This window comes from Phyllostomus discolor, chromosome 1 (assembly GCF_004126475.2).
Source record: "Phyllostomus discolor isolate MPI-MPIP mPhyDis1 chromosome 1, mPhyDis1.pri.v3, whole genome shotgun sequence".
Classification (NCBI taxonomy): domain Eukaryota; kingdom Metazoa; phylum Chordata; class Mammalia; order Chiroptera; family Phyllostomidae; genus Phyllostomus; species Phyllostomus discolor.
The window spans coordinates 178,783,633-178,806,327 of record NC_040903.2 but is presented as its reverse complement, the minus strand read 5'-3'; the positions used below and the strand labels follow the sequence as shown (position 1 = coordinate 178,806,327).

General features: G+C 41.5%; 1 protein-coding gene across 11 annotated transcripts in view; it reads left to right on the top strand.

Annotated features, from left to right (window-relative positions):
- NIN (ninein) overlaps window positions 1–22,695 on the top strand; it is a 97,212-nt gene that overhangs the window by 11,573 nt on the left and 62,944 nt on the right. For 8 of the 11 annotated variants that reach the window (XM_036009897.1, XM_036009908.1, XM_036009924.1 and 5 more), the window contains 2 exons: window positions 10,888–10,969; window positions 21,787–21,876. In XM_036009897.1, coding sequence (XP_035865790.1) covers window positions 10,888–10,969; window positions 21,787–21,876 — 172 coding nt within the window. The remainder of the gene's footprint in view (window positions 1–10,887; window positions 10,970–21,786; window positions 21,877–22,695) is intronic. The other 3 variants (XM_036009947.1, XM_028505580.2, XM_036009945.1) reach the window with 1 other exon arrangement.

Here is a 22,695-nt window from a genome sequence, read left to right as displayed (position 1 = left end):
CCAGCCAGGGCATCTTTTTTCTCTTTAGGTATTAGTTTTAGGAAACTCACAAGGGTTAGGAGTCTGGTTTAATGAAACAGGAGAAAGAAATAGTAGCATGACAGACCTAAATATATTAATCTATTCATTAATTCAACAAATATGTATTGTTCTGCATCTTGTATGTCAGGCGTTCTACTAGTCTTATGTTTGTCACAAAGTACAGTTTTCTGTCAAGTTGGTTTTTGAATACATTAGTACCCATCAGCCTCCAGGACACTTACGGTTTTAACTTTACCTTTTAAATCTTAGAAAGTCTAATTTTTAAATAAAACAAAACTTTTAAGTTTACCTTTATTGGAATTCAGTTCAATTAATCATCTTTCCTTGAAAACAGATTAAAAAAACACTCTCCCCCTCAGCTAAGAACATGAATATCATCTGTTTATTTTTATTTTAAAATCCATCTTTAATAACTTTTTGCTATCTTTCTTAAAGCCTAATGTTTCTTTTGACAGCATTAAGGAGAGTAACAAATCAACTTGCCATTTTCATGCATTTTACTAATAGACAGTTTATCCCCAAATTATGTTTCAATTCATCTGTTCGATCTTGCTTTATAACTTGAAGCCATATTCCCCTGAGCACAGTGGTTTTACAGGGCGGGGCCAAAGTAGGTTTATAATTGTGAATACACAAAACACAGTTTATTCTTATATTATTATTTATTAATTATTGGATTATTTTCAATATGAACAACTGTAAACCTACTTCTGCCTCACCCTGTGTGTGTGTGCTTGATGCCTCAGAGTGTAAATTACCAGTTGAAGGAAAGAGGATATTGCTGGTAGATGTTTTCTACTATTTTATCAAAAGAGCTCCATTCATATTTTCGTCACAGTTAAGCAGATATCAGGTGGGTGAGATCCTAAGACAAGGGACTGCTCAAGACACTGAAGAGTTTATTGTCTGGTCACATGATATACCTGACAGGTGAGTAGTACTGGGAGCAAATACTACAAACATTTAGAAAAGGGAACCACATTAATTCCTGTATTGAACTAAGTGTTCATCCAAGCATTTGATATGCAGTTTAGGTGCTTCCTGGGTTTGTGTCTTTTAAATGATGTGTTTCCATATGCCTCTCTATCTTTTTTATTAAAAATCTGGACATAAATATGATCATGTACCTTAGTTTTATTGAAGCTTTTAATTATATCCTTTTTAAAAAATACACTTTCCTTTCATAATTGAATATCCCAATCAAATATGAACTTGAGACAGAGCAGCCTGGGGTTCTGATGCATTTCCTTGCTATATTCTTTAATATGAATCTGGATGCTGAAGGGCCCCATGCCCTTGGCACTGTATAGAATCAGAACAAGCCACCTGGAAGCAGAACTCATCATTGGCTTCCAAAGAGTCCCATAGGTAGGAAGACCTTGGTTATCAAAGGTACCTAAAGATTTCTTAGTATTAAAATTTGATAGCTGTACAGATATGTGCTTTAGCTCAGCTTTCCCACCTTTCATTATTTTATAAATGTTGAGATTAATTTACAGATCTTCAGGAGGATTGCTTGTTTGTTTCTAATTCATTAAAAGCTTTTAAAGATTTCTTTCATGTACATATTTTAACCATTTGAAAAGTAAGTCAGAAATACAGAAGCACTTTCTGGTGGTAGTTACTTGGACTCGTTACTTGTTCTCTGTGTGCAAAATTATGCTTGATCGTCCAATAGTGCCTATTTATAACTACCGCCTGTTTGTGCTCCTGTTTCATAGTATTGATCCGAGCCTTTTTGATCTCATTATAGGAAACAGTGGAAACATTTCTCATTGCATTTCTTAAGTGTCTGAACCTTCCCTTTACCTTACTGTTTAACCACCAATCAGTAGCCCGAAAGGGTGAATGATATTTTCTGATTCCTATGTTGGTCTTGTGACTATGGACCTCTCTCCATCACTCCCTTCCTTTACAGCAGTCTCATCTGGGGTTGAATTAAACTCCTAAGGATCTCGGGTTCCCATTTATAAATAAGAAGACATTCTGAGTCAGAGCCTACAAGACTTGTTTCCATTCTGTATTAACATTTTCTTGTCAAAGTCATTGCGAAATTAACTTTGGTTTTGCATATTGTGAACCTTGAATCTCTCAGCAGTATTTAGTCTCATGAAAGCAAGAGCATAAGGGAGAGCTGTTGGGAAGGCCTTCTGCCTCAGCAAGAGTGGGGAACAAGTATTAAAAGCTGTTCTTGTCTACCTGCTTTATTTCAGCAATGGTCATCTCTTTCACCAGAGAAAATATGGTCAGGAATGCTCATTAAATTTCCATAGTATTTCACTGATACTTTCACGAGTTATCTTGTCTGGATGAGGGGACTTAAAGTTCTTCAGTGTTCATCACAGATTTTTAGACTTAAATGTTCATCTGGGTGAAGAGAAACTTGGAATCCAGAACTTGGAAAAGTACAGTGATATGTCCAAGATCAGGCAGCTCATTTGCAGCAGCACCAGAAGGGAAGCGCAGATTTCCCAGACCCCGAGGGTGAATGCGTGTCTTCACAGCTTCCTGAGACTCCAGAGATGCAGAAATGAATCTAATTCTCTATCTCCCTTCAACCAATCCCCACCCCCATCATGCCATCAAGACAGTGTATTATTGAGGCACAGTCTTTGAATTCACACCTAGGTACATATACTGATCTTGACACATTTCAGCCATATGGGCATATTATCTCTGAGTCTCAGTTTCTTTATCTGTATAGTGGGGAAAATAATACCCTTCTTGAAAGACTGTGATGAAGGTTGACTTAGATTGTGTATATATCAAAGACATCCTACAGCCAGGCACACAGTTCACTACTGTGTTCTGTATCTCCTTCCTTCTCTTACACCCCTAGAATGGGTGTTCAATAAATAATGAGTTTCCAGCGATGATTTTCTGAGGAATTTCTTTAGAACAGAATATGAATTTGCTAGAAACTCATGTGGTGGTGGTTTCATCTATTTCCATCTGAAGGCAGGGCTTCTTGGATCAGTCTTGGAGTACAACTTCATACAGCTGCTTTAGGGTATTAAAACTTGCGTGTGCAAATGGCCTCTGCCTCTCTAGACATTGCCTGCAGGAAATAACTTACTAAGCTACAATAACTAGAATGCTTTATTTAGAATATAACACTTTATAACTATGTCTTTCACTTGAAACTGTTTTTTGTTTATGTCATTTCTCTTTGCATAATGCCAGAAACATTATTTTCCTGTACATCGACCTTCTGAGGAGTCCAACTTTCTATACCCATTTCAACTAACAATGTTTTGAATGTTCTCTCATTGACTTCCCTTTGTATTACTAGATACAAACCTCCTTCCTATGAAGATGGTCACATGAGCCTTTGTCTTGTTTTACAAGCACACTTTGTTGAACGCTGGCGTGAGTTCTCTCACTTTGGGCCTGTGTGAAGTGCGGCCTGCACACATGTGGAAACTATGCATTTGGTCTCCAAGATTGCACAAGATTATTTTATGCAACGTTAAGTTCCTTATTTTCCTTCCTGTTGCAGTTTGTGTGTATGGTTTAAAATACCATTTGTTTCTCGTTTAAATGGTGCTTAAATTCTTTTTTCAGAAATGCAAATCGTATTTCTAAAAACGCATTCTTATGAAATTTGGAGAGGAAAAGTGATGAGGTAAATTTCTGTTAAGCAGTAATGACACATGACAAAAAAATCAGACTTGACTGGTCTTCCTGTTAATTTAGTTTAAATGTCATGTGTGTTTTCAGTCAGTCATGTAATTTTCCCATTGCTGCAAACTGCCCTTTGAGGCATACAAGATATAGGAGTGCTTGTAAAATGAATGGCAGCAATTATTATTCAAATGAGGAGGTACCAGCCAGGGGATGCACAGCTCGGAAGCTTGTTACTTTGTGAGATTTAATTGCATTGTATAGTTGGGATGATTTCTAAATTTTAACATAATTCAACAGCACAACTCCCTTGGAAGACAAAAAATGGTACTTAAAAATTCCAGTTACTGAAGTTAGTGAGCCCGCTGATGCATGTTTCTTCACAATAGAGGGCATTTATTAACATTTTGGTTCTGGGTTGTGCCCTAAGGGGCTTTTCTGCCGCATCAGTATTCACGAGCAGGGATGGAAAGTAGCAGTCACCTGCCTCTCTTAGAGCACTGTCTTCTTCAAAGATACAGGATTCACTGCTGTTTAAAGTGCAGGGTCCAGTGTCTAAACACCCTTGCAAGAAGAAAAATAAAGATCAATTTAAAAATTAAAGCTGTTCCAATATTTTTTTACTTGAGCTAACAGTGGTTAATATTATATAAATTTTAGGTGTACATTATAATTCACTATCTCTATGCTAAAACATGCTCACCACCAAAAGTCCATTTTCCATCTGTTACCATATAATTGACCCCTTTGACCCATCTTGCCTTCTGCCACTTCTCCAGTGGTTTTCATCAGTTTGCCAGGTTTGGGTTTTACATTTTTAGATTTTTTTTTTTTTGGTGGGGTAGAAGGGGTCACCTAGATAGACGTTGGTTTATGAAGAACCTCTGAGTTAGTAATCATGTTTAGTATTTTATAGACCCTTCTAAAATGTGGCAAATTTAATACATTGTAAGTCCATTTTGGAAAACTTTAAGCTCTGCCCGTGAATATTTTGGAGAACTCAGATGTTGTCAAATGTCCCTATTTTCCTCCCTGCTGGCCAGGTGGGATTTGCTCATTTGTCAGAGGCCCCCCTACCAGCTTGTTTTTGTCTCTCTCAGAACACACCAGATTCTTCCTTGTAGTTACTAGTAAACTTTCTTCTTTTCTTCCCCTTTCTACCCTCCCACACCCTGGAGTCTAGGGTGTAGCTGGTAAACCCCCTGAGGCCAGAGGTTATGTATGTCTTTTTAGAAAGATTTTATTTATTTATTTTTAGAGAGAAGGGAAGGGAAGGAGAAAGAGAAGGAAAGAAACATCAATGTGTGGTTGCCTCTCATAGGCCCTGTACTGAGGACTAGCCTGCAACCCAGGCATGTGCTCTGACTGGGAACTGAACCAGTGACCCTTTGGTTCCCAGGCCCATGCTCAATCCACTGAGCTACACCAGCCAGGGCTGTATCTTTTGGTCTTATATCCTCCAAAGCACCAGTGCTTTGTACTTAATGGCTCTATGTCAGGTTGAGGACTTGCAGCAGAGGGATTTCCTGGAGAGGTCAGACCAGGAATGCAGCAGTGTGGGGCTGGCAGAGTAGCTGCACTTTAATGTGTCCAGTTAGAAGACCTGGGTTCTCAAGTAACTCCGTCCCCTCAAGACATGTGGCCTCGGGCAAGGCTCAGGCCTTCTCTGAGCCTCTCTCATCAATGCTAAGGAGGGATGCCGGCCTTGACCATCTCACATGGATGCTGTGAATACCAAATGACCCAATGCCCAGGAAAGAAAACCTACATTAATCCCCCCATTCCTCTAGCACTCTTCAGGACCCACGTTAATACAATTTTCTAATAACTGGATCTCTTACTTCAGTTAGTGGCAGACTTTTTTTTTTAAGGTTAGCCATTGGGGATAAATTTTTTTTTTAATTTGTGTCTTACCCTATCGAAGAGTACATTAAGCAATATAAGGCTTTTCTTGATCATATAAATCTTGGTCTATCATGTATTCTTCTGTAAGAGTAATATCCTCAGGATTTATTTAGCAGCACATGTGTCCTTGCCCCAACACTAAATAATCTCAGCCTGTTAGGTTTTTGAGGGCATGTGCCTTTTTTATGTAATTTATATAGTTTTTAAAAATAGTTTGTTCAAGTACAAAATTTTGTACTTTATTTATGTTAGTTAGCAGATAGCCCCTCCTCCTCCTCCCCAGTATGTCAATAGTTATTTCTTGGACTTGACTTGGAGCGCCCTGCCCCGTCTTTTATTTACTGCTTCCAATCTGCAGTGGGTTGGGAAGCAGGATAATGGAACTTAAAACACATCAGGTCGAGTGAGATGAAGAGCTTCTGAGTTGGTTCTATGGCATTTTCTGTGAGAAGACTGTATGGGCATCGTGACGCTGTCCTCAGCTTTGGATGCCACTGGCAAATTTCCCGACTGAGCCTGAGAGATAAGCGACCTCCATGTAAATGAGGGTGCTACTGTCCCAGAAATAGGGGTGTTTGTGTGAGCCTAAGTATCCCTTAAATATGGTATAGTAAAGCCTTGGGAGCTGATTAGAATTCACTTCCAGATTATAGCTATTTTTGCCGTTTTTCAGGGGGAGTAAAACTGAGGTGCAGAGCCCCCTGGGTGAGTTTCATGGCTAACACTCACTGAATTGAACTGCTGGGACAAAGTTTGGAAGGGCTCTTTCCAGTTACCACTGTCAAAACTTTTGTCTTTGCAAGCCCCATCAGAGACCCTGGAGACAACTTTAAAGAATTTGAAAGTCTCGCCCTGGCTGGTGTAGCTCAGTGGATTGAACGCGGGCTGCGAACCAAAGTGTCATAGGTTTGATTCCCAGCCAGGGTACATGCCTGGGTTGCAGGCCATGACCCCCAGCAACTGCACATTGATGTTTCTCTCTCTCTCTATCTCCCTCCCTCCCTTCCCTCTCTAAAAATAAATAAATAAATAAATCTTTAGGAAAAAAAAAGAATTTGAAAGTCTCAAGCAAGCCCCGCCTTTTTGAAACAGGAGCCTCTTTCGGTTCAATTCATAACTGTGGCAACAAGAGACTTAGGCTTTATTCATCCATCTCCATTAATACCTTAAGAAAGAAGGGGAAAAAAAGGCAGAGGAGAAACCCAGTTGGAGGTCCCTAAACACAGTAGCCTGGATCATTATCTCCGCTGCTGGACTACTGCACAGACCCTGGGGGCAAGTCAGGCTCTGGGGCTTCCCTGCTGTCACCACCCCCCTGCCCCAGCCCCCCCCCCCAAACACACACACACACACACACACACACACACACACTCCCACTCCATTATCTTGGTTACTCCCACGGCCAGTTGTTTTGCTTGAGAATGTGGCCCTGTTTCTCTGTAAAAGTGGTGGAAACAGTCACCCCAATTACTGTACCTGTTAGTGGCATTAACTTCTACTTGTCAAGTACCTAATAAGTCCCAGGAAGTTCTAAATGCTTGACCAAACTCATTTTATCCCTAACTCAGCTATCAGGAATATATTATCAATAACAAAATACATGTCATGCTCTTTGCACAGTATCTGCCCGATTCCCTGTGACTTCTCCTGAGTACTTGTGCTCCGTGGCAGCAGGGGTCTTTGTCACTCATTCACTGCGGTGTCACCAGGGCCTAGGACAGTGCCTGGTGTATGGCAGCTGCTCAGTGTTTGATGAGTGAATCATAAATATTTGTTGTTAGATATTCCCATTTTTACAGATGAGCAAACTGAAGCTCTGATAGGTTTAGTAATTTAGCCAGCTCACAACGGGCAGTGAGTGACTGAGCCAGGGTCAGAACCAGAGCTTGTGGTCCTAACCTTTCTACTCCCCACCACCACACCCCAAAGGGAGGCATGATTCTGGCAGGAAGTAGGAAGTGCCCGGAAGTGCCCCTGAGCTGGAGCCCTTGTGTAAGTGATGTCTGTGGATGGACTGGCTGATTGGGAAGATGCGCTTGTCCCTGGGAACTGGAGCTGGGATGCCGAAGTGCCTGAAGCCCACCTCAGACTCTGGGACACAGCAGAGCCTGCCCCTCCTCCCTTCCCCAGGCTTCCAAGCCATTTGGCACCTGTGAAACCTAATTAGCACAGCTTACAGTTTCTACAGTCTTTTAACCCTTTCATTCATTGTGTGGCCCTGGCTCCCTTGACAGATTTCTTCTCTGGCTCTGTAGATTATGCTGATTGTTAGTGTGCAGGATCTAAAGAAATATGCTTTTCGAATATCATTCCAATTAAACAAAACTAATGTGGTGGGGAAATCACATGTACTTTGGGAGAGTCTGGTAAATTACAAGTACGTACAATTTTATGACAGGAATCTCAATGGATTCCTCTCCTTTGATTTGCATGGATAAGACATTGTATGATTTTTCTTCCATTGTTTAGATAACTAATGAGGTTTGTTGCTTTTCCAATTTTAATTTGAAATTTTTTTATCTGTTACCTATATTTAAAACTTTTACACACTGTTTTGTAATGATATCCAAAGGGACACATAACAGCACAGATTACAAATTTACTAACTTTGTGTTTACATATGGGCTTCTATGTAAATTGTTGCCACAATATTGAGCTAGAGTGATGGTGAGAAGAAATACCATCTCTCCCTTCTGCCCTGTGGTGAGATCACATAACGTTACGTTTTGGAAGAGCATACTTGGCCACACAGAAAACCATATCACCCCCTTAACCAGAGTGATATCTCAATTCTCAGTATTTACTTAAATAAAACTCAAGTTCTTTCCTACTGCAGTCAAAGTAACTGTGATTTTAAGGATTCAGGAAAATGCTTTCCAAGGTCCTTTTATCCTTTGTGTTTGCTATTGATGTCTGCTTGTTTTTAGAATCGTAAAGGCCTTCGGGAGATAAATATTATATACCTGCCACAGGCAAGACTGTATTCAAGTCATCCTCAAAAGATGACTTCTTTTTTTTTTTTAAATATATTTTATTGATTATGCTATTACAGTTGTCCCATTTCCCCCTTCACTCCCCTCCACCCTGTGCCCCCTCTCCCACCCACCTTCCCCCGCTTTAGTCCATGTCCATATGTCATACTTATGAGTTCTTTAGCTTCTACATTTCTCGTACTATTCTTGCCCTCCCCCTATCTATTTTCAACCTACATTCTATGCTACTTATTCTCTATACCTTTTCCCCCTCTCTCCTCCTCCCACCCCTACTGCTAGCCCCCCCTTGTGCCCTCTATTTCTGTGGTTCTGTTCCTATTCTAGTTGTTTACTTAGTTTCTTTTGGTTTTGCTTTAGGTGTGGTTGTTAATAATTGTGAGTTTGCTGTCCTTTTACTATACATGTCTTTTCTTTATCTTCTTTTCTTAGATAAGTCCCTTTAGCATTTCATAAAGTAAGGGCTTGGTGATGATGAACTCCTTTAATTTGACCTTATCTGAAAAGCACTTTATCTTCTCTTCCATTCTAAATGAGAGCTTTGCTGGATAGAGCAATCTGGGATGTAGGTCCTTGTCTTTCATGACTTGGAATATTTCTTTCCAGCCCCTTCTTGCCTGTAAGGTCTCTTTTGAGAAATCAGCTGACAGTCTGATGGGAACTCCTTTGTAGGTGACTGTCCCCTTACCTCTTGCTGCTTCTAGGATTCTCTCCTTCGTTTTTACCTTGGCTAATGTAATTATGATGTGCCTTGGTGTGTTTCTTCTTGGGCCCAACTTCTTTGGGGCTCTCTGCGCTCCTTGGATTTCTTGGAAGACTGTTCCCTTTGCCAGTTTGGGGAAGTTCTCCTTTATTATTTGTTCAAATAACTTTTCCACTTCTTGGTCTTCCCCTTCTGGTACCCCTATAATTCGGATGTTGGAACGTTTAAAGGTGTCCTCGATGGTCTTAAGCTTTTCTTCGATTTTTTGAATTCTTATTTCATCATGCTCTCCTGCTTGGTTGATTCTATCTTCCTTCTGGTCCACTGTTTTGTTTTGAGACTCAGATTCCTTCCTTTCACAATTGGCTCTTCTCCGTGTGTCTTCCTGCATCCCTTTTATGGTAATCTGCATTTTTTCATGTAATTTGGATCCAAAATCCACCAGTTCCGTGAGCTTCCTGATCACCAGTGTTTTGAACTGTGCATCTGATAGATTGGCTATTTCTTGGTCACTCAAAAGGATGAGTCCTGGGGGTCTGATCTGTTCTGCTGGAAACATGTCTTACGTCTTTCCCTGTCTCTCCTATTATTTTACTTATTTATTTATTTTTTCTCCGGTCTGGTCGCTCTTGTTATGGTGGGGGGCGGAGCCTTAGGTGTTCACCGGTGCTGGGCGCCCCAGTCGCTAGCTTGTGACGTTATATGTGGGGGCAGGGGCAGGAGCGGGGACAGGAGGGATCAATGGCGACCCTTCCGTTCTCCTGGAGTCAGACACTTCCCTGGGCTTCTGGGCTGTGAGCTCTGCCCTGGTCCCCAGTCGCTGCCCCACTGATTCCCCCAGCCACTGCTTGCATACTCAGGGATCACCGCTACACCGCTGCGTGCGCTCTGGCGACCCGGATTGCTGTCGCGCCGATTTTGTGCCAGATTTCCCCCGACCTACACGCGCCTGCGACCCGCGCCAGCCCCGCGCCCGCTCGCTCAGCTCGTAGTCCCCTACCAGTCTGGATGTACGGGTCTACTTCAACTTCTAGGCTGTCCGACTTCCATTTAGATAAATCCTCTGACAGTTCTGATATTATGACTGCAAATCATTGTTGTAAATTATTGTGGTTCTGTTCTTGGTTGTGCGAGGAGGTACGGTGCGCCCACCTATTCCTCCATCTTGCCGGAAGTCAAAAGATGACTTCTTTCTAGAGTATCTGAAGAGATGAGAGCATCTTTGGGGCATCATTACCAAGGGTCATTTACCTGGGAAGTATTTCCTAATATTTAAACCTAACATCTTTTTCTTCTGGTCTTGTTCTGGAAAATAAAAGAAGTTAAGAGTTCAAAACTCATCTTTGTCTGTATTTATAAAGGTTTTGCTATATAGCTTTCCCCCTTGGGGTTGAATAAATATTAGTATTGATATTAGCATTTATGACACTGGTGTCAGAAATAATCAGTCCATTTTCCTCCAGTGCTTTGGAGAAATGGGGAAGAAGAGGGAACGAAAGCAGGTTGTGACTTACTTCAAGGCTCTCGGGATACTAACAGCTGGTCTGGTGCCTTGTGTATAGATGGATTTTATACCTTAAGGCTGTGGGAAGTATTTTGAATTTATTTTAATTGCTTTTTTAGGTACATTTTGACCAATTTAAAGAAGCATTAATACTTATCTTGTCCAGGACTCTATCAAATGAAGAACACTTTCAAGAACCAGGTAAGGACACTAACTTGTCTTCTCTGTGTTGCCCTTTAAAAGTTGTGCAGGGAAGAATTTGGGGACCTTGAAGCATGTCTCTGAAAGATTTGGGGCATCTGCCTTTCACAGATTAAGCAGTTATTTTCAGTGACTTGTCTTTTGATATTATCATAAAAGCCTTGCAGCTGTTGAACACTAAAATGAGACTTCCCTACAACAGCAATGAGTTATGGGAGAAATAATTGGATTGTTCCTAGGCGATATGTCAGATGCTATGACAATAACTCACTCCTGGAATAAGCAGTGAAGCCAAAAGATACTTCCTTCATCCTTATTTCCTATGTACATGGAAGGGTACGAATGGGGGGGTGGATTTTGCCTTCAAGAAGAAGGGTGGCCAATATAGAGATAATTTCATGTAGTCCTAGTGACGGATACCCCTCCACTGTAGACATTATTACATTTCGTAATTGTTTATCTCCTCCCCGCAAGTGATAGTTCCTTGAGAACCATTTGATTCATTTTTGTGTTTTCAGGGCTTGGTAGAATGCTTAACCCATAGTAAGTATTCAAATGTTATGACTTTCAAAAAATCAATACTTCATTGATTTTTTAAAGGGCACCAGAGATGATAAAACACATTATTTTATGTATCTCTAAGAAGAAAAATGATTACCAATTAGGGTAAAGTGCCACAGACTATGGGACACGTCCTAGTTTCAGTGTTCAAATCGAGGTGGGGTTGTGTCTTACAATGAATGAAATATGGTAAATATCTAAGGGGAAGTTTAAAAAGTGTTAACCTTTGTATTAAATACAGTACAGTTCTATCAGGTCTGGGATTGATCATAGAGGGGTATGAGGGAATTTGGGGGTGATGAAACTTGAATATCCTGACTATGGTGGTAGTTACAGATTTCATGAATTTTTCCAAGTCATAAAATTATGCACCAAAAGGATGACATTTACTCTGTAAATTATATCTTAATAAACCCTACTTTTAAAAGAACATAAAAAATGTAGTCCAGTTTTTGAGACTGGGGAGAAATCATTAACATTTTGTGGCCACAAGGAGCCATTCAGTGTGACCTATTTAGACAAAGCACAGATGGGAACTCATTTCTGATCCTCACTAGTGATCCAGTTCTTCATCGCTCCTTCTGAAGGGCTCCAGACTGGTGTCATATGCATGAACACTGGACCGAGTGTCTGCCTTTTTGTGTATGGTGACCACCCCCAGGAAGTTTATCCTTAACCTGAGTCTCTCCAGAGCCCTCTGGCAGCCCACAGGGAGCCTAGGAGGGAGGCTATTGCCTTTACTGCTATTTCAAAGTTTTCTAAACTAACAGACATTCTGTAGGTGACTGCTGCTGGAATGTGACTTTTGTTCTTACAGGGTCTCACATTTTATTGATGTTTTTCTTTATTTAAGGTTGTCTGTCATCTTAGTAACAACAGTGCAGTATCTAGGGACCCTGACTAGAGCTCTGGTGACGTCACCGCATTTTGGTTGCTAAGAACATAGGTAACGGAAGCATGCGTTCCATGCTCCCTCTAGGCTGTGAGGGGCTTTTGTGTGGGTTTGGGAGGGGCAGCCCTTCCCCTAGTCCACACGATCCTTTTGCTGCCCTTTCTTTAAAACCTGCACAGTCCCCTGCCAGAAAACTGTCATAACAAATATGCAGGTTTATGGTGACCACAAACATGAAGGGCACACTGTAGAGTTGCAGAGTGCTGGGACCAAGGTAATGGGATGAGGACACAGACAGTGGCTGGCTGAGCTTGGTAACAGCTAGGAAGTACCATTTATGAGTCTGGCTCCAGATGGTGACTTCAGAGTCCTGTGCCTCGCTGCCAAGGCCATAACTTGGACTAGTCTGCAGGACAACATACAGAAGAGGGTTTTATAGTTTTGCTATGTGCTGCATCCTCTGGGTAGGCTGGAGTGAACATTTGTTACAGACCTGCCCCACATGCATATGATGAAGCAGCAGAGTACTTATGGGCGCACTTCATCCAGCATTTACGTCACTTTGCTGACGTTTGGTCTGGCAGAATAAAATCCAGGATTGAGCCAGTGCCTTCAGAGTGTTTTATCTCACAGGAGGCAATGAGTCAGCCCTTCCTCCCACATCAATGTTCCTGAGCATCTCTGCTTTTTCTATCTTTGCCCGTCTCTGTCTGGCCCTTCCAGTTGTGCCTGGGGATCGTGCAGTTCTTTCTACTCGGACATTCTCCCACCCACTCTAAAGTGTGATTCCACACCCCCAGGCTGACTAGCTGGCAAGAGAGAGAGAAAGAAGAGTCAGGACTCAAATGCAGTGTATCAAGAGGCCACCCAAATTCACCCACTCCTTCTTCTCCTTCAGGAAAATAACCATCCCTTAAGTCATAGACCATATCATTGTCAGGCTGGAGAGAATGCTGCCATTTTTTCCATGAGCATGTTCAGGCCTGAAGAGGGGCATAGCTTAAGTGAACTGTCACAGACAGTGACAGAGGAGGAGGCTGACGCTGCATCACCAAGGGATGTGATTTCAGGAGCCTCCAGTTTAAGGGTGTTTGCCCTCAGATGGATGAGCTGGGAATAACCCAGCCCTTAGCCAGTGCAGCCTGGCCAGAGAGATTCTGACAGGTGGCCAGAGGCAGCAGAAAGGAGTGAATAAGAGCAAGTTTCGCCTGACCATTAGTGACAGGGAGGTCTGTGCCCTCTGATGATGTGCCTGTTCAGTACTTACTTCATCTTCTACCTTAAGGGCTGTGGTATTTTTGTCTTGCCTTCTGAAATCAGTGGACCTACTAGACTTGGGAAGGTGACTGAAAGCAGAGGAGACCATAGTGGGCACAGAGTCATGAATTGACATTTTATAACATCTAAGATTTCTATACATTAAAAATACCAGATACTGTACCAGATCATGATATAGAAAAGCCAGCTTGATATGGGGGGAAGAGCCTTGATTCAGCAGTTATGAAATGCTGTATCTGCCCTTCTAACTGGGCGGCCTTATACGCCATGGCCTCTGTGGTCTTGGTGGTCACTTTGCATTTAAAAGTGATTGTACTAAAAAATACTTAAAAATTCATTCTGCTCCAAGATTTCATTGTATTGTCTTCTGATATCTAAATGACCTTATCTAAGTTTATGAAAAAACTTAGCCTCCTGTTTCTATAAGATTTTACCTAACATACATTGACACTGGAGCATTTTGCTTCCTAGGGAGAAATGCCCAGTACATGACACACTTTCATGTAACCCTAATAAAAGGCAGTTATATATAAATAATACAAATACAAAGCTATAATAGTATTTGAGAGGAGGTAGAGTTAAGTCATTATTTCCATAGCTTGGGTTTAGCTATTTATAACTTCTCTGAGGTACAATTTCTTTTTATTTATTTTTATCCTCACCCAAGGACATGCTTATTGATTTTAGAGAGACAAGGGAAGGGAGAAGGAGAGAAACACTGATGAAAGAGAGAAACATTAATCATTTGTTTCATACACACCCGACTGGACACCAAACCCACAACCTTGGTATGTGCCCTGACCAGGAATCGAACCCGTGATATTTTGGTTTACAGGACCGTGCTCCAACTAACTTAGCCACACTGGCCAGGGCCAGTTTCTTTATTTTTAAAATTAGAGGCACTGGACTAGATTATTTCCAGCATACTTTTAACTCTGATATTTATGATTCTAAATCTTACGAGAGAGTGTTTTCTTTAAAAAAGTAAACATAACCACAATAATACAAAAATATGATGAAAAAATGCTGAAATTCAGATAAGGGCAGAAAAATGGATTGTGGGTGTAGGGAATCTTTTGTAAATTCCAAACTGATTAACGTGGCCAGTGGCATAACTCCCTCATATCTACATGTACAATTTAATTTTTAAATTATTTTCCTGGAATAAGGAAGAGACAACAACTTAATTATTAGTCATTTATTCAATTTGCTGCGTCCTTGGATTATAGGGTTTTTGTGATGGAAATGCTGGCGCAGGCTGTCAGCTCCAACGTGCTGTCTGTATCTGCTCCCCAGAGGTTTGCGTCCTCATCTGATGCATCTTGCATTAGATTTGTTTGCAGTCAGTGTTAGCATAATGCAGTTAGTCTCTTTCTCCCCTGATATGGTTAATGTAAAATATCTTCCCTTTGTTTATCTGGTGAGGGGAAAAGATGTGTATTTGGAAAAGCCAAATCATTAGAAAAACAAGGCTAGGCATGGTTTTGGTGCTGATGATTGTGTTTTGGGGGGTTTTTTCATAGTAAATGTTCTTAATTCCAGATCCCACCTTAATTTTAATTATTTTCCTTATATTTTGAGGAAGTTCTGACTATAATACACAGATGCCTTTTATTCACTCAGCTAATCTGCATTGAAGCAAGCCTGATGAACAGACATTGGACTTGATCCCGAATTGCAAAGATTGAAGATTTGTGTTTGCAACTCTATTCGGAGGCCTTGAGCCAGGCTCTCCTACATTTTGGGAGTTATTATACACAGGTGGCTCAACAGGCGTGTTCTGCTGTCCTCTCTTTGGCTGAGTAAGATAAGGAAGCCCTTAGTCTTCTGTTCCCTTGTTACCTAAAAGATGCTAACAATAAGGACTGGAACATTTCTCCACAAATTAAAAGCAAAATAAAACCCCTACCACTATCACCACCACCAACAGAGGAGGGTGTGGGGAGTCAGTTTGTGAGGTCAGGGGGAACTGGAAACACTCATGCCCAGTGGTGGTCAGGTAAAGCAGTAGGTACCAAAAACTATAAAAATGCCTTTGGCTAATCAATGCTACTCTTAGATTTTATACTATAGAAATAATTACAGATGTGCACAAAGATTTATATATAACAATAGTCATTTAAGATAATGAACAGCCCTGGCTGGTGTGGCTCAGTGGATTGAGTGCTGGCCTATGAACCAAAGGGTCACCAGTTCAGTTCCCAGTCAGGGCTCATGCCTGGGTTGTAGGCCAGGTCCCCGGTAGGGGGCACATGAGAGGCAACCACACATTTGATGTTTCTCTCCGTCTTTCTCCTTCCCTTCCCCTTTCTCTAAAAGATAAATAAAATTTAAAAAAATAGGGAACAAATATATCAAGCATAAATATGTGGCAATGTATTTGTTAGGCAAATTATAACGTATTCGTGTAATCAAAGACTAAGCAGCTATTAAACTAAAACTCAATCTTTAAAAAATATATAAATATCTCATTGTGGTTTTAATTTGCATCTCTCTGATAGCTAGTGATGTTGAACATTTTTTTCTTATGTCTATGGGCCATCTGTATGTCCTCCTTGGAGAAGTATCTATTCAGGTCCCTTGCCCATTTTTTAATTGGATTGTTTGTCTTACTGGTGTTGACTCATATAAGTTCTTTATATATTTTGGAAATTAAACCCTTATCCGATGTATTATTGGCAAATATGTTCCTACCATATAGTGGGTTCCTTTTTCATTTTGATGATGGTTTCTGTAGCTGTGCAGAAGCTTTTTAATTTGACATAGTCCCATTTTCCTTTGTTTCCCTTGCTATAGGAAATATATTGGCAAAAATATTGCTACATGCGATATCTGAAATTTTACTGCCTATGTTTTCCTCTAGGATTTTCATGGTATTGCAACTTATATTTAAATATTTTATCCATTTGAGTTTATTCTGGTGTATGGTATAAGTTGGTGGTCTAGTTTCATTTTTTTGCATGTACCTGTCCAGATCTTCCAACATCATTTACTAAAGAGACTGTCTTTACTCTATTGTATGCTCTTGCCTCCTTTGTCAAATATTAATTGACCATGAAGGTGTGGGTTTATTTCTGTGCTCTCTGTTCTGTTCCATTGATCCGTATCACCTCATGCCTGTCAAAATGACCATCATTAATAAATCAACAAACAAGTGCTGGCGAGGATGTCAAGGAAAGGGAACCCTAGTGTATTGTCAGTGGGAAGGCAGACTGGTGCAGACACTCTGGAAAACAGTATGGAGCTCCCTCAAAAAATTAAAATGGAACTTCCTTTTGATCCAGCAATCCAACTTCTGAGAAAATAATCTAAGAATCCTGAAACACCAATTCAAAAAAATATATGCACCCCTATGTTAATAGCAGTGTTGTTTATAATAGCCAAGATATAGAAACAGCCTGATTACCCATCAGTAGATGACTGGATAAAGAAGCTGTGGTACATTTATACAACGGAATACTACACAGCCATAAAAAGAAGGAACTCTTACCTTTTGCAACAGCATAGATGGACCGGACACTATTATGCTAAGTGAAATAAGTCAGTCAGTAGAAGACAAATACCACATGATCTCACTTTTATGTGGAATCTAATGAACTAAATAAACTAACAACCAAAATAGACTCAAAGGCATAGAAACATGAAACAGACTGACAGCTGTATAAAAGGATAGGGGGAAGGGAGGGACTGGTTAAAAGAAGGTGAAGGGATTAGTCAAAGAACATATATGCATGACCCATAGACATGGGCAGTGGTGTGGGGATTGCCTGAAGCAGTGGGGGGGCGGTGATCAGGTGGAGAGGGGCAAAGGGGAAAAAATTGGGAAAACTGTAATAGCATAAACAATAAAATATTCAAAAAAAATTAAATAAGCCCACAACTTTAACCCCAAAATTCCACTTCTAGAAACATATCTAATAGATATACTAAAAAAAGGTATTAATGAAAAATATATAAAAAATAATTTTTAAAAATATATGGGTATGTGCAAAAAATACTCATGTTCTTTAAAATTAAATAAATAGGGCTGGTGAGAATTTTTATAATGAAACCGTTTACTCAGGAGTTCTGCTGATGTTGTAAGTTTATTTCAACCTCAGTGTATGAGAAGTTTTCCAAATGTGAGACAGACGATGATTGGTTTCTACAAGGAATCTTAGAGAATCAGCGTGTCCCTTTCACATCAGCCTGTTGCTGAGATAAAGGAAGAGAAAATGAGGGCAATAATGAGGCGGAGCCAGCTCTGGTTTCTGAGATGATGGACTGGATAATGTCACTATGCATTTGCTACTAATCTCACCCACTACGAAAAATGAGGTCAAACAAGATTGGGGAAATTTGTTGTCAAATCAAGGGCTGTGAGGCTGTCCCTGACTTTCCTGTTCTGGGACCCCATGTGGGTGTCTCTCCCTGATTCCCAGCTCCTCCAGGAGAAGGCTGGAGAAATAATCACATCATCATGATCTACTCAAAAGAATTTTCTCTTGACCTATGTTCAACTGCTTTAGGGCTAAGATAGACCATGGAGTCAGACCAGTCACCCCTGGGGGTTGGTTGCCTCCTTGACATCCTTGTGAGATGCTAACCTTTGAAATTCCAAGCCACCTTCATTACCTTTGTGTCTGGAAGCAGCTATGTTCCAGCAAGATTCATCATTGAGACTGATAAGAGCTGATGTCCTTGCATCCAGGGAGGACCTGAAAGCTCTAACTGAACATGTGCATCAAGAGAGAGGAGTAGTTGGGGAGCCCTGTGGCCTGATCCCAGACACTGCTTCCTGACAACCGCCCACAGAGGCAGGGAGCATGCTGGGAGGCAGAGGGAGTGGCGGGTCGCGTTGGAATCTCTCTTGGCCTCTCTTCTCCCTTCCCGTCCTTGGGACAGACCCACCTCACTTCTTTTCTTTCCACCGCTGCAGCTCACCTCTTCCACCTCTTTCCTCCTTGCTCCTCCCCACACTCTTTCTTAAGCTCTGGTCCCCTCCCTACCTGTTCCTCTTGATCTTCCTCCACTCTGCTCTCCACAGGCCTTCGGGTCTCTGCCCATCTTCTGTCACCACCCCCTCCTCTCTCTCTGTCTCAGTCTGTCTCTCTTTGTCTTTCTCCATCTCTGTCTGCTTTTCTATGTGTCAGTCTCTGTCAGTCTCTCTCTGTCTTGGTCTCGTCTTTGATGCTTTCCTTCCATTTTCTCTCTGTAGAATTTTCCCTGTGTATGAAATGCCTGTGTAATGGCATGGTCAGAGTAGGCAAAGAAGTGGGGGTGAGCAGTGGGCTGCAGGGGTCCTCACTTGTTGCACAACTGCCTTTTCCCAGGAAAGCTTCTGGAGTGCTTGTCCTGAGGTTTGCCTGCACTTCATATTTGCTTTCTTATTTTGAGATAGACTTCAGAACTCCTGTGAGCTTGGCAGAACTGTACTCTGGAGAGCCTCAGACTGGCGGTACCCCTTGCTGAGGTCCTCTGCAAGGAGGTGCAGTTCTGGGAGCAGTTTCCCAGGCTGACTGAACAGGACGGGAAGGGAAGCAGAGCGCAAGGCTCTCGGCACAAGCAATTCCAAAATTAGAATATCAGCTCTACAAAGGCAGGGCTGTCCTCTTCATCTTGGAAATATTCTCAGGTCATTTTTAGGAACATGGAAATTGGATTAAAAAATGATAAAATATTCATCTTATCCCTCGATAGGTACAACGTGGTGCTTTGCCCATGGCAGGTGCTCAATAAGTATGAGTTAAGTGGTGTGTCTCTGAAACTCCTCTTTAACTTCCCATGTATGTGCTGTGGATGCTGCTTCATTCCAGGTCTTAAGCTTGTGTTTTTGCAAAGAGAGCATTGATTGAATAAATAGTGTTTAGGCTTTCAAGGAACTACTTCAGCTTCCTCCTGGGTCCTTGTTGCTTTGCCTTTGGCTGCTCTAGAGTGGCACTCTGCATCACACTGTGGCTGTGGGAGTGGGGTTGGTGGGGAGAAGGGTGTCAGGGAGGGTTGGGTGGGTATCAGTTGTTCTCCCTGCCTGCAGCTAGCTTATCCCCTGAGGGTCATTCTCACTGACACTGTATTTCGATTGTTCTTTTACTATAAGTACAAGACTTTGTGGTCAGAAGTCATGCATGTGTATGGTGGTGTATGCTGATTCTGGAAAGTGAACATTATTATCACAGGTCTGGAGTTCCTCTTCTTGGGATAGATGAGATATGGAGTAAAGAATGTGGGGTCTGCCCAGCTGGGTGGCACAGTTGGTTGGTTGTCCTGCCGCAAAGCAAAAGAAAGGTCGCGGGTTTGGTCAGGTCACTGCCTGGGTTTCGGGCTGTCAGGTCGCTGTGCATGTGGAGGGAGGGCAGCCAGTCAGCGTTCCTCTCCCATATCCACTCCCTTCCCCTCTCTAAAAGAAATACTAACAACTTTTTAAAAGAATGTGGTGTCTGAGCATCCAGATTTTGTTTAATTTATAAGATGAGAAGGAATGGGGTTTTTTGTTTTGTTTTATGTCTTTTGAACTGTAAGTAGATTTTTTTTTCCTTTGTGCCCACTTTCTCTGTAAAGACTGTCAGTTGCTTCCATATTATTCCAGCAGCCTTTAGGAAATTGAATCAAACCAAGTGTGTGGTTAATGGAATAAAGCCTAGGTCATCCAAACTAGGTCAGGCAGGACTGCCTCACGTCACCTCACTGGGTTGGTGTGTCTCATAATAAGCTGTCCGGGGCGGAGTCCAAGACTCCTCTAGGCATTCTGGGCTTGTCTGTTGTCCTTCAAAGCCCACTGTTGCTTGTATATAGTGATGACCAATAGGAGAAATGGAAAATGACCTAGAAGCCTGCCAGTCCAGGCAGAATTATAAATACATGTTCGAAAAAATAAAATACTGAAAGCACCACACGCTCCTCTATGATTTTGTTCATTTCACTGGCATTTCCCATCTCTCTGTGGAGCTCATGACTGGAACAGCTACTTACATTTCTGTTAAAGGGAGCTATAGATGTAAATACTTTATTTCTTAATAAGTTAAATGACCCATAGATAAAATCGTTCCAGTAGGAAACCCGGAACTATGTAAGTTACATCTGGATGTACTCAGACAGCCAATAAATTTTGACCCAGGTCTGCAGTTTTATAAGCCTTCACTGGGCGTGGTGAGGAAAGGGGTAAGGCGTTCTTTAATTTGGATGTGTGCGAGTGTCTTGAAATCCCCATGGAGGCCTCCTGCCTGGTGGACTGCGGCCATGGACTCCTATAGGCTCAATGGAGATTGATAAGGAAAATAATAGAGTTTCAGGTACTTAGCACAGCAGTGGCTATTGGCAGTGTTCTCTCTGGACCCCCTTTTGCTGTCTTTTCCCTCCTTGTCGTGTGATGATGCTGATGCTGGGAATAAGAGAGGCACAGGTGAGAGTGAGTCTGAGTCATGACTTTTCAATTGGTGTGATTAGTGTGAGTCTTCACTGGTCATGTGGACAATTTGGGACCTTCAATACAAGGAAACCTTAATTCCCCATTTATCTTTTTTGTGTGCTAATATCTGTATTCCAAAAAGATTATACATTTTAATAAGTTTCTCTGAAAATTGACTTTGTAATGTATGTATATTCTGTGGGAAACAATCTTAAAGTTTGCTCAAAATTAGTTACAATAATAAAATAAATTTTTAAAATTTTCAAGTTCTGATAATGGGAAAAATAAGTAAGTGAATAAATTGACTTAAACCCCACGTAGTTCCTAGGGGTTCGCAACCTGCTACATTGTGTTGCTTAGAAAAAGAACTGTTTTGTGGCTACCACTGAGGACCCATTTCATCTGCAGGTGGGTTTTGGATTAATTACAGTGGTGTTTGTTTGTTTGTTGTTTTTTAAGAAAAAACATGGTTGCTCTGTCCCACACTGTTTTCCTCCGGAAAAGGTGCAGCATGCATTCAGGGCTCCTCTGCCCTCTCCGTCTCCAGACTGTGGCTGTGCTCACGCACGGGGAAAGTCCCATGTTCCTCTCCCTCTTCCCTAAGCCCCCACCATCATTAATGGTGTATCTTGTTGTCTCCGGTACAATTTAAGAATGTGTCATAAATTAAGGATGGTTCTGCATTGCCTCTTATCTGACTAGCATCTGTGGGTGTCAGCTGCCAACAAGTAGCTCGGGTGTCTGGGCCGATCCTGAATACTCACAAGCTGACACACTCTCTTCTGATAAAAGGTACCTTCAAATATGCATGTGATTTTCAATATAAATCTTGTATGCCTTAATACTTCCTGTAAGAGAATCGCTCAACCTAATACAATGACTTGGCTGGGACTTTTAAAAAGCTGGATATAAATATGGCTGGAAATTATAGAGCAAGCATAAGTACTTCACTCCGAGCTTTGCTGAGCATTTTCAGGATGCTTCTGACCACATCTGCGAAATCTGAGCTTATGCTAGAGGACAGGCAGTGCGGGGAGGGGACAGAGCTAGTCTAGCAGGGTCACCCGTCCTTCCAGGGAAATGACCAAGTAATGGCAAACCTCTGACATGGTTTCAGTGGTGATAAAGAAAAGGTTTTATTCTTTTAGTTCTTATCTAATCAACCATCTTCATGTTGTTGGTATGTGTACATACATCATCTACAAATCTACATGCCCGAATTCAGACATATCTTGTTAGGGCTGTCGTGTTCAAACAGAACACACATTTATGTTCTCCAGAGAGACATGATGTCTGGGCGGATGATAAGAATCAAAGCGTTGCCAGTCTTTTTTATGTAATGGGGTATTTTATTCTCCTAATTCTGTGCAAGTTGCCACCCAAAAAACCCCAACAAACCCTGTATCTAAGATGACATTTGCATGGAGTGAAGTATTTATTTTACCGCTTCAAAGCAATCCTTTGTCGAGAAAGGTTAGTTTGTAGCATTGGTGGCGGTGGCGGTGGCGGCAGCAGCGGTGGTGGTGGCAGTGGTGGCGGTGCTGGTGGTGAATGTTGAACCTGCGACGTGTTATGTCAGAATGCTGAAGTCCTTCTTTAAAGTCAAGAGAT